Source organism: Montipora foliosa, unplaced genomic scaffold (assembly GCF_036669935.1).
Source record: "Montipora foliosa isolate CH-2021 unplaced genomic scaffold, ASM3666993v2 scaffold_458, whole genome shotgun sequence".
Lineage (NCBI taxonomy): Eukaryota > Metazoa > Cnidaria > Anthozoa > Scleractinia > Acroporidae > Montipora > Montipora foliosa.
Genome location: NW_027179765.1, coordinates 320001 through 332500, shown reverse-complemented (window position 1 = coordinate 332500; position 12500 = coordinate 320001). Strand labels below are relative to the sequence as shown.

Here is a 12500-nt window from a genome sequence, read left to right as displayed (position 1 = left end):
TGTTGCTGTCTGAGAAGAATACGACTTTCTCAAATTGCAGTCTTGACTCTTCTGCTATGGACTGATATAGCCGGGTTGCTAGTACTGCTGCTTGTAGTTCTAGGCGGGGTATGGTCAACGGTTTCAGTGGGGCTACTCTTGATTTGGCGGCTATGAATCGTGTGTCATACTCATTGCTCTCGGTTCGCCATCTGACGTAGGCACAAGTTCCAAAGGCTTCGTTGGATGCGTCAGAAAAGATACAGAGTATTGGGAGTGCAATCGCGTCCGCTGGGGTGAGGGATCTTTCAAAGGTCACGTGATTCAAGTCTCCCATTTCTTGGAAGAAACGAATCCATTCTTCCCGTGATGCTGAAGGCAGCTCTTGATCCCATTCTAAGCCTTGTTGCCACAGACGCTGCATTCCGACTTTAGCGCGAACTAGAAAGGCTGCTGCGAATCCAACTGGATCAAATATTCGAGCAATCTGGCTGAGTACTGTTCTCTTGGTCAGAGTAATGTCGTTAGGCGGGTTAACGTTGAACAGGAGCATGTCTTTGGCGTGATTCCAAACAGTTCCTAGTATCTTTTCTTGTGTTTGGCCTTGCAGCAATTTCATTTCAGGTTTCTCTTGTCTGATAATTTCGTTCTCTAAAGACTGGTTTGATAGCCATCCCTTGACTTGAAATCCACCTTTCAGCAATACTTCATCCAGCTCAGTTGTCAGTCGCTTGGCTTTTTGAACGGAATGGACTGAATCACAAATGTCGTCCATGTAGGTGTTGTTCTTCAATACCTGGGCAGCTTCGGGATACGAATCCTTTGCTTGATCTGCGGTTTTTCTCAGAGCGATCTGCGCCATAGCAGGTGCAGGCTTATCTCCAAACGTCAGCACCGTCTTTACATAAACATCAGGCTCTCGATTAGTTTCCATGTTTCTCCAAAGATATCGGTGTACTTGCTGATCTTGCTCGGGGATAAGAACCCTGTGATACATCTTTGAGATATCTCCGGTTACAGCTACTTCATTTTCTCTGAATCGTAAGGTGACTCCAAAGAGGCTGTTTAGCAGGTCAGGCCCTTTTATCCAGTAATCATTTAGTCGGTGACCTTGAAATGAAGCAGATGAGTTGAAGACTATGCGGATGGGCGTTGTCTTTTCGGGTCTCACTATCTCGTGGTGGGCAATGTAATGGATTGGTCCCTTGTATGTCTCCAATTCCTGCTTTGTGAGCTTGCGTGCAAACTGCATCTCTGTCATTTCCATCATTTGTCTGTCATAGGCGGCTGCGTGCTCCGGTGTTTTTGACAGGCGGCTCTCAATTGCTTCCAGCTTCTTCTTAGCTTGTGCTTCATTGTTTGGCAGTTCCTTCGGGTCTCGTTTCCATGGGTAGGGTATTAGTCACTGGTGTCCAATCCTTTGACAGGAGTCTTCAATAATTTTCAATTCTCTGCGTTCTACGGTACTTAACTTGTCAGCTTCACATTCACAAGGCTTGGCAGCGACTCCCATTGTTTCTGTTGTCCAAAAGTCAGTCATGTCTATAGGCGTGGGGACTTTTACGCTAAAGACGCGGTTCACTTGTTCATGTTTTCCGGATGTGGCTCCAAATATTACCCAGCCAAGGGGGGACTGTCTTGCTATAAGGTTAGCAGCTTCCCTGGTCTCACCCGTATGCAGTTTTGGGTGGTCAATGCCAACGAGTAGGTCAACCGGGCCACTTCTTCTGCGGATTTCCTCTTTTCCGAGGCCAAAAATTCCAGCAACGTGACTGAGCTTTATTTCGGTAATGTCACTGCTTATACACGGGATGCCCACGGCTGTAACAGTATGGATAACATTTCGGCTCACCAGTGATCGGATGCGAACACGGAATAGCTTCGTTATCAATTCTTCTTCCTCCCCTCCAACTTTAGCTATGGTGATGGTGACTTCCTTTCCCTTGAGACCGAGTTCGTCTGCTACTGACAACTTGATTAAGCTGACCTGAGCACCAGAGTCCAGGAGCAGGTTTCCTTGCCTTTTGACATTTTCAGATCCCAGAATTTCCACAAGAATGACTGGAAGAATTGCCTGTTTGCTGCCCGCAACGGATGAAACTGTTAAGGCTGTAGCGGAATTCGTTACATTGGCACCGTGTAACAATGGGTGGTGAAAGTATTTGCACTGACTTCCGTTAAATGACTCACTGCATTGGCGTCTGCGGGAACAGTTGGAAACATCATGATCACGACCAGCTCTTTTCAGACAACTGAGACAACTATGGTTCTCCTTGACGGCCTTGAGACGGTTGCTGGGGGACATTGACATAAATTTCTGGCACTGGTCCGTCCAGTGGGTTGACACCTTACACAACCAGCACTTGTGGTTTGCTGTCCCTTTTTTCTCAAATGCTAGTGCTAGTGCTAGTGCTAGTGCTAGTGCTAATCACCCTTACTTGCAGTCGAGGACTGAATTGCGAAGGGCGCGGCTCACGACATCGGGCTGAAAGCATACAAAGGCGCCTCTGGCTGCCGCTATACAGCCCATGTTTGATGTCGGAGCACAGCACCACAGCTAGATGTTAATTAGCTGTGAGTCGATTTTGATGAGGGAGGAAAACCGGAGTACCCGGAGAAAAACCCTCGAGTCAGGTTGAGATCGACTGAAACTCAGCCCACATGCTGGCTGAGGCCAGAATTGAACCCCGGCTCGCAGTGGTGGGAGGCCCGATAGATAACCACTAAGCCACCCTGACACCCTGACACCCTGACACCCTGATATCTGATTGACGTTTAGGTGCTTAGAACTTCTCAGCGGTGCCGTGGCTCTCATTCTAGATTTCATTTCGGATGTCATCCAGGACATTAACGCTTCCAGTGTGGCGTGACATTTTGTGGTTTCTAAGAAACGTGACCAAACTTTGCGGTCGTCGGAACACATTTTTTGTTCAATAATCGCCAACATGTGATTATTGTCCATATCATTTTGCCGCCCAACTTCCGAAAGGGTGTTGAAACTTCGTCTCACGAGGTGCACTAAGTCACAAAAACGGGCGGCTTCCCCGTCACGCAAAGGCTTAAATCGGGCGATATCTTGCGTGATAGTGTCAGCAACAAATCGTGGGTCTCCATAGATTGATTCCAGATGCTGCCATGCGGCATCGTGGTCCTGGCCAATTCCCTTTATTAATTCCAAAGGCTTTCCATTCAAGCTTGCTCTTAGAATGGTAATCGAATCACGTTTACTGTATCGTGCCTCCACCAGATGTTCCACCAGAGATCCGCTTTGAAAATCGCGAATTCCCTAACGTCGCCTGAGAACTTTGGCATTTTTGGTCTTTCCATCCGGAAAGCTGATTGCGTGCTGTCTCCATTTACGTTGACAGGCGGTGTGTCTGTAATGTCATTAGTCATTACGTTATCAGTAGCTTGCACATTATCGGCGATAGAATTCTGTATCTCGGGTGCATGTTCTTGAGAAGCCTGATGACTGGAAGATGAAATTGCAGTTTCTCCTTTCTGGTGAATTGTGTTTTCAGTGTGAATTTCTTCTTGGCTGATAACATTTTCCGTTGTTTTTTCCGTTGCGCTGGCAGTGACAGAAGTTCCTGCGATGCTCTTTTCGTGTGAGCTTTGACTTAAGACTAATTGTTCCTTTAAAAAATCTTCTGTGTCGGTTGAAAGCTTTAGGTAAGTTTCCTGACATTCTTCCATCCATGATTCTTCGTGCTCGAATTGCTCGTCGTCTTCGAGAAGCAGTAAGAATTCCTCGTGTTTTGATACTAGATCTTCGAATGCCAGTTCATATTTTTTCAGTTCCTTTCTGATTTCTTCCGCTGGCCGATTTGCAGATAATTTATGACAAACAACTTTTCCTTGACGGGTTAGCGCGCCCTTACAATTTCTCCGTTTTATCTTCGCCTGTTTGATAGCGTTTTCTCGTGCTTCAGACATTGTTTATCGTCTTGAACTCGTTACGAACCTTGGTTAGCCAGGAATCGAATGATGTTGCGCAAGAGAACTAAGACGATCCACTACCGAAGAACACTCGCAATCGTATAACTGATAATGTTTTTTATTCGATCTGAAATTAAAATGTACAGTGTATTCTAATTAACTAAATCACTTGGTAATAAAGAAATGAAACGAGCGAAGCGGGAATAACCGATAAAAACTTTTAACAATCATTATACCATGCGGCCACTGTTCGTCAATATCCAAAACTTATGAAATCCATATCAAACTAACAAACTGATTGATTGATAACATTACAACAGCGATCATAAACTTACTTCTATGGCGAGTTTTCTTAATTTTCCTTGATCGGGATAACCATAAAACAGTGTAACAGGTAAGCAGTAAATCACATGATGAAACATGTCCAATTCAGATATCGGGTAAGAACTAAACTGCTTAATTAAAGTTGAGGTTTATCTACTATTTAAGTTTCCTGTTGGGCGTGTACGAGGCTACCGCAATTTCCTTAACTATGAATTCCTTACATAGTCCAAACACTACGTTAACATTCACGAATCCAGGAAGTGACTATGTATGGCAGGATGACCTAAGTGTTTTTAGGCGAATGATCCGGCGTATTGGACTAACTTATGATTTATGAGCTGGCTGTTCTGCCACAAACTAGTGCAGCAAGATCTAGTCCTGTCCTTACCTGGTTGGACTGGGTTATTTTAAGCTCCAATAAATGAAGAAGAGTACCAATTCTCCCACTCCATATTCAGCCTCGCATGACAGATATCATGTAAAAAAAAAACTTGCATCAATTTATGGTTCTGTTTTTTACAGCTACCAGAGCTATAGAGTGGTACTACATCGTCGGCTCTTTGTCTGGTGTGGTGTTATCAGCATTAATCGTTTGGTACCTTTGTAAACGACGTATGACAGGTACACATCTCTCATCTTAAGTTAAAGAGTCTTACATGTTTCTATGTAGGTATTTGTGATCTCGTGGAGCAGTGTAGTACATTTGAAGGGTTATTGTCTATCTTTTTAGTGGTGGTGGTAGTTAGTAGTTAGTAGTTAGTAGTTAGTAGTTAGTAGTTAGTAGTTAGTAGTTAGTAGTTAGTAGTTTGTAGTTTGTAGTTTGTAGTTTGTAGTTTGTAGTTTGTAGTTAGTAGTTAGTAGTTAGTAGTTAGTAGTTAGTAATTAGTGGTAGTGGTAGTGGTAGTGGTAGTGGTTGTTGTAGTAGTAGTAGTGGTATTGGTAGAGGTAGTAGTAGTAGGCTTAACTAAAGAATTCACAATTTCTTTCGTTGTCATGAAAATTACCAGCCCTTCTCTTCAGCATAAAGTCATGTTTGCTTGGTGTAGTAGTAGTAGTAGTAGTAGTAGTAGTAGTAGTAGTAGTAGTGGTGGTGGTGGCGGAGGCGGCGGCGGCGGCGGCGGCGGCGGCGGTGGTGGTGGTGGTGGTAGTGGTGGTGGTGGTGGTGGTAGTAGTAGTAGGGTTAACTAAAGAATTCGCAATTTCTATCGTTGTCATGAAAATTACCAGCCCTTCTCTTCAGCATAAAAATCATGTTTACTTCTAATAATGTCCGTCCTCAAATAACGTGGTGTAGTCATCCGCACCAACTATATTTCCTTTTTTTTTTTCTTCACATGATCTTTCCGCCACTGTACTGAGCAGCCACAGCGAGGTAAGTCAATTATTAGTTTTGGTCAATCCATTTGTAATACACAATAATGAAATTCTGAAAGAAATAGACACCTTTGCGCAGTCATTCTGATCTCATATACATCTCATTTGTCTAAAGTGAACGTAATCCAAAGAGATAAAAATGACTTAATCAATCTTAAAAACAAGAAAAAAAAAACTAGTCAATTACTGGTGCAGACGGGTTAACGACAAGCATTTTTCTCATTCCACAAAATTAGATAGATCCTCTACGAGTCCAACCAAGGTCATCAACCGCTCCTTCTATTGCTTGTGTTTTTGTATAGGGCCGATTTTATACTACATTCGATTTTCTTTTTCCCTTTTCTATCTTGTAAGCAATTTATCTGTGAGATAATATATTGATTTATTTTCTATCTGTTTTTTTTTTTTTTTTGACAACTTATTTTTTTAACTCCATATTCCACAATACAACCCTACTTGACAATATACTGCACTGCACTACAACGCACTACACTACACATTAGCTAATTTGAGAGCTTAAGCACGAGACGTTTTTTCTCTACACGGACGTTGGCCGGAAATGATTTTCCAAAAAAAAAAAATGGTGTCACACTTCCCAAACATCAAGTCACAAACATCAAAGCTGGGTATTTGCTGTCCGTGGAAAGGTAAGTTAATTTGATGTGGAATAATTAATTTATTGATTGATTTTTCTTGTATTCCTGTGTATATACTGGACCATCAACCTTATATTTCCTGTCATTTACCAAAGAAATTTGCCTTAATCAGTTCTCCACATGATGAAAAGAGCGCTGCGAACGCCGTTACTCAAAGCCTTCAAAAGAAAAAGAAAAGAGTAAGTACTAGTCCTTTAAAAATAGATATGCTTTCCTTGAGAAGTACCTCTTTGTATGTGCTTGTGTTTTTTCTCTGTGGTCTTAAATTTTAATGCACTGGCAACATGTTGCAATGCTAAGGCAACGATTTCAAAAAGACCATGTTAGAATGTGTAAAATTAAACGACCGTGAAGTTTAGTTTCTTTTTTCTGTAACCCTTCTTTGTTCAATAAGGGTCATTTTCTTTTCTTTGCAGAAATGTGGCAATGGCTCGGGAAGATCAGCGAACACTGGATGATCATGAATAAGAGAAGTGAACCTTGCACTTAGCAGGACAATTTCAGCAAATGCTGCTTTATAGACACCCTGAAAAATTCAGGTGACTCCAACGGGATTCGAACCTAGGACCTCTGCGATGCCAGTGCAATGCTCTACCAACTGAGCTATGAAGCCACACATTTGGGAGCAGGTCAATTTGTTGGGCTCATTTGTTCTGGTGAAAGACTTTATGAATGAAATGAATTGAATGTATATTTGAAGTGCTGGTAAAGGACGAATGAGAGAATTGAATGTCCAGCGAAGTGCGAGGATCACTTCAAATATATATATACATTTTATTCCCTGATAAATCATGTTTTTCAAATCTGAAGATAGTATAATTTTCTGAAAATAAAGGCGAAGCGTAATAGACAGAAGTACTTTTTTTTTGCCGACAAGGATTATGGGTATGAGTGTCAGATATATATAGTAGGCCTTTAAGATTTGAAAACCATCTTAGGACAGCAACAATTCAGCTCCCAAGTTGAAGTTTGATTTAAGTGTGTATTGTTAGTTTTCATGATTCGTTACCATAACTCAGCCCACGTATTTAGTGACACCGCTGTTGGTGGGGCTATACGTTCCCTTTTTTCCATAAAGTGTTTTTGGGTTTTGGTATACAGCGGTGTCGCACAAGTTTACATAACTGCGAATTGCTTTTTCTCTGAAGACACATGTCTGAATTGTGAGGTATGGTGAGCAGTATTTAATTTGTCACTGTTCCTACAGTAAACAGGCGTATGAGGTCTTTGCTGACCTATATGCCCCTGTATCTACTCTGTTGTATGCGTCTCATTCATTTGGTAGTGAAGGCAAAATTTTAGTTATATTCAGGATCTATTCCAGATACCGGGAAACACCTCACTTCCAATTCATAATGTGTGTAGTTAAATTGAAGGTTTCAAGCCGTGTTCTCTTACAACAAGAGTTTATCCTTTCATATCAATCCTGGATTGTAACTTTTTAAAAGCATATGACATTTCTTTCGAAAGAAATCTTGATTCTGTCTTAAGAAAGAATCAAAACGGCTTCACAGCTAGCGAAAACACTAACATGAAATGCTCAATGCAAGCAAGTCAAGTCACGGACGTCGGTTTCGACCCAGTCTCTCTACGGCTACTTGGCAAACGTCTTGTGCATAAGCTCTATACTGTATACTCTACGTATGACGCCCCCTTCTGTAAATAGCATTGCAATAACTAACCACAAGCAAGGGAGGATGACTATAGAGAACACATCTCCATGCCTCATCGATTTTTATCTTCGCGCCATGGTCGCACAGCCAATGACACCCAATCAGGTGTCTTCCTCCAAATAGCGGCGCATCTTGACCACGGGTTAAATTGAGATTGAAAAAAATTATCATTGGAAGAGGCCAATATATGGTGGAGATGTTCTGTCCCCTCATCCTCTCTTGCCACAAGACAAAATGAAGGAGAGAGAGGGTGTTGGGGCTTTGGCCGGGATACCTGAATTTCAAAAAAAAGCTTATTTCAAGATCAAAAGAAGTGCACGATTATTAAGCATAAGAACGTATCTGGCATTGTGAAATGGCAGCTGTTGGATATTAAGTATGGCTTTCTTAGTTGTTTGCCACTCCGGGTTTGGGGCATCATACACCAACATCATTGCCTCTGCAATTCAGAACGTCATTTTGAATTCTCTTGACTTCCTGCATCAAATAACCAAACCAATTACGCTTTTGGAAACTTGCTGTGACAAAATGAAAAACAGTTTTGGCGAGCGGCAACCAACCCACCATTGGAAAATGAGAGAACTAACACTCAACATTTCTGGATTAAAGATCACAAGGTGCCGCGGAAGAACATGAAATGGAGGTGTTGAATGTTGAAGTGGACTCATGGGAAATAGCACGTCGCCAGATTGCACTTGAGGAGGTCATTGGTTCAGGAGCATTTGGAACAGTTTGGCGAGCAACCTTGAGTCGTGAAAATGGAAAACCAGGGATACGTTTTGTTGCAGCAAAGTGCTTTTCTCGTAAGTACGATTCGGCTTTGTTAATTTATAGTTTCCATCGGATACCTTTCAGTTAAAGAGGTATCACAAGTGCTACTTGTCACGTAGAATCTTACAAAGCCTCGTTCAACATGCAAGATAAAAATGTGTCGTAACAGAAAGAAAAACAAATCTCCATTAATGTGTTTTATGAAAAGGTGCAGTAAAAATCATCAGTTCTCAATCAACTCTTTCATAATCTACCCACCTTTATCTTAACCTTGAAATAAATGCGGAGATTACCAAAATAGATCACCTTCTCCTAACAGGTTCCTAATCCTTCATTGAAAGTGTAAAAAGATATTTTGTTCTTTAACTTTTATTTCAAGCTTCCATGGCGACGTCTGGCCTCAAATACACCATATTTTTACCCTCGCTGCACATTAAGGGATAAAGTTCCTCATAAAATTCATATATAAATAATGCTTTTAACCATTTATAGAGCCTATTTTCCATTGCTAAATTGCAGTTTAAAATTAAATACCGTATAAGATGGTTAACTACCCCCGACTGGTTGACATAGTAGAGATTTGAATCGATCAAGCATATTCGATTCTCCCTAAGCGTTGGGGCCCCAAACACTGAATCAGGAGCAGGGGTAGCTTAATTGACTGGTGCGCTTCTTTGACAGCCAAACGTCACAACTTTGATTCTCAGCGACTTAAAAGTCTGCATGTTTTAACACCTTCCTTTAACTTGTGTAGCTGTAGCTCTAATTATCTGTAAAATGGAGTAAGAAGCGCAAAATAGGCTTCCACTGATATCAGCCTCCTATGCGAATGAACTACCGGCATTAAAAAGATGGACTTACTTTTATCACAATGCTTCATGACGTAAAGAAAATGGGACAAAGACAAGTCTGGGAAATTAAAACAACCGTGTTATTAATAGTTCAGTTGAGGAGGTACAAATACATGAAACACCTCAACAAGTCATGTGTCAAATCTTATTGTACCCTGGTGTCATTTATTGTAGCCACATCTGGAGATGAAGGAAAAGTCGCTCTGATGAGAGAAATCGGGTTGGGCAAACTTATTGGAGACAGCCCTCAGCCGAATATTGTTAAATTCATTGGCTGTGTCACCACCCAAAGTAAGGATCTTATTGCAACTGCTAGATTGTACAAACAGCTATAAGAAATTTGCAGCAATAATAAAAGACCGCTAGTTAAAACCTTATCAATCGATGATATTCAGGGCTAAATTTGTCTATTTAAGGAAATTGTTTGGGTAATTCTAGCCCATTTTTGCCGTGCTACATGAGTAACGAGATAATGGCCGTTTTCACCACATTTCCCAAGAACAAATTAAACCCTCTTAACGTCAAGTTAATTTCCAACAATTGCATAGCATAAGGTCAAGAAACAGAAAAACAGAACAATTTTCAAAATAGGTGAATCATCAAAGCAATGCCATGGAATAATGACAAAAGATATGAACTTTGTTTTTTAATCTGAAATGCAAACCCTTGAAGCTGATAGTTTTAGTAAAAATGTGAATGGTTGGCTACATAAAAAGGTCACGTGCCTGATTTCACACTTCTAAAGAGAACCCACGTTGGAGCTTCTTCATACAAGAAAGTTTTTGAGGCTTTGGTTTATTTATTTATTTTTATTTGCAATTATTATTGTTAATTTATTCTTTTGTGCAAGAAACTGGCTCAGGCTGCAAAGACCACCAGGGAGAGATAAACAATTCAAAGGAATTGTACATTTTGCATGACAATTGTATATTTTATCTTTAAAATTATGTTACAAATTTGTAATCATCTCTTACTCATTATACTTTCGTCATATTAAAAATCCAGCCCTTAGTATTTTTTTTTTCATCATAGAAAGTTCTTCACAAATATGTGGAAATTATGAGTAACGTTGATCAATGTTTTTTTTAGTTATTATTTAATTCATGTCTTTTTTTGGGTAACATGACCTTTAACTTGGGGAATGTGTAGATAGTCGCCCTTTTCTTCCTTCTCATCCCCTCTGCTCATCGAATGTGAGCCGCTAATATGCGATGCTGACAAAGGTGGTTGGCTAAACTGTGATCTTCCAACACAGAGCCACGCAAATACTGCTTTATTTGTTTACTTCTTAAAAGCGTCTAAACGTAATAATGATAGAGCCCATATCCACCTTTCCGAGAAGCTAATAGTTTGAATGCAGCATTATTGAAGTTGTCCAAACTCTGTGTAACCTTTACAGTACAGCCAATTTTGATCATGGAGTACTTACCCTGTGGGGATCTTCTGGGGTACCTGAGAAAAAGCCGTGGAATTTTCGACAAACATTATTGCGGAAAACTAGCAGTAGCGCCACTGAAGACCTATGACCTAATGTCATTTTCAAACCAGATTGCTACTGGAATGGTGTTCCTGGCATCCAGAGGGGTATGTGACACTATACAAGCATGGCATACGATATGGTACTATTGTTGCTTATTGTAATCTTTCACAGATTACGATTGTATCTACGAAATGCATCATGCGATATGCTTACTCCTTGTAGTGTTTGACATTATGTAGACAAAAATGTGTGATCATTTTGCTATAATATTCTTATATCCAAAAGCAATGGATTGCTGTAGGTGACACGTGCTAGCGCGCACTTTAAACACTGGGTTTTCTACATTGGGATAACGCTGGAGAACCATGCACCGACCTATGCCTTGATATTACATAGTGTGATCTGCCCCCGCCGTGGTCGTCATGATAATTCAACAGTCATCTTTTAAAGTCAGTAATCGGGGAACATTGGCTACGTTATTTTCTCATCATTTTAGTTAAATAACAATTATTGGATTCGATTTTCCCATGATAGCGATAATTATCAAGGCCAAAGTTTGTGTTATCTGCCGAAGCCGAAGGCTGAGGCGGATAACACAAACTGCAACAAACTGCAAACTGCAAAATGCATATTTCTGAGTTGCATTTGTAAAGACAAGAGGACTGACTCATCCATTTCTTTGGATGAGCGGTAAATCAAAGAAAGTTTCTGCGGTTGGCAAAGTTTCTTTCCTCTTCTCTGCATGCATAAAACTATTGTCTCTGTGTATGACGTCAATTCTAGGTATATAAAATCTATTGTCGATAGGTATGACGTAGGAAAAACAGAGCAAGCAAGAATTAGCAGCGTGCTTATAGCCAATCAAAATCGAGCTTGTGACACCAATGTATAATAATAACTACTAACTAACGTCCTCTGAGTCATTTCGAGTAAGCTTTAACTTTGGACCCGCTTGCAGCCCTCTTGTTGATAGGGAAATGCAAATCGCACCTCTTCACTACAGGTGGGATTACAGAACCTATTACCCTATACGCGAGCGTGACGAACGTTGATTATTTGCTTTTTGTAGATTATTCACCGTGATCTTGCAGCACGAAATGTACTTCTTGATCAAAACCGTGTGTGCAAGGTCACTGATTTTGGGCTAGCTTACCAGAACTTTAAATATGGACATGGCAATGCCAAAAAGGTGGGTTACATTATTGATGGATTCCTTTTCACTTTGTTCTCTGTGTACCTCTTTGACGTTCTGTTTTCAACACGAAAATGCAATGCTGTTTTCTCCCTAGGGCTGTATGCCAATAAAGTGGACGGCACCTGAGATACTCTTTGGAGATCCTGCAAATCTGTCAAGCAAAAGTGATGTGTATGTGCTTTTGACTATTAAATTTCCAGACTTTTGAAGTATTTAGTGCCTAAGACACAATTGTATCAGGTCAGGAAATGCAATAAT

At 40.8% G+C, this 12500-nt stretch overlaps 2 protein-coding genes and 1 non-coding gene across 4 annotated transcripts in view; 1 reads left to right on the top strand and 2 right to left on the bottom strand.

The window, feature by feature from the left end:
* LOC137989402 (uncharacterized) overlaps positions 1-4328 on the bottom strand; it is a 6115-nt gene extending 1787 nt beyond the window's left edge. The window contains 5 exon segments of the mRNA XM_068835230.1: positions 1-1295; positions 1386-2379; positions 2728-3235; positions 3238-4045; positions 4254-4328. The exon segment at positions 1-1295 is cut by the window's left edge and continues 1787 nt beyond it. Coding sequence (XP_068691331.1) covers positions 1-1295; positions 1386-2379; positions 2728-3235; positions 3238-3915 — 3475 coding nt within the window. The 5' untranslated portion in view covers positions 3916-4045; positions 4254-4328.
* Positions 1-12500, top strand: part of LOC137989400 (tyrosine kinase receptor Cad96Ca-like) — a 45076-nt gene that overhangs the window by 23910 nt on the left and 8666 nt on the right. The window contains exons 6-12 of one of the 2 annotated variants that reach the window (XM_068835228.1): positions 4782-4863; positions 7216-7233; positions 8563-8748; positions 9742-9858; positions 10967-11151; positions 12117-12236; positions 12337-12413. In XM_068835228.1, coding sequence (XP_068691329.1) covers positions 4782-4863; positions 7216-7233; positions 8563-8748; positions 9742-9858; positions 10967-11151; positions 12117-12236; positions 12337-12413 — 785 coding nt within the window. Of the gene's footprint in view, positions 1-4781; positions 4864-7215; positions 7234-8420; positions 8749-9741; positions 9859-10966; positions 11152-12116; positions 12237-12336; positions 12414-12500 lie in introns of those variants that run through there. The other variant, XM_068835227.1, reaches the window with a different exon arrangement.
* On the bottom strand, positions 6813-6885 carry Trnaa-ggc (transfer RNA alanine (anticodon GGC)). The gene has a single exon. It is a non-coding gene; the product is annotated as a tRNA-Ala (tRNA).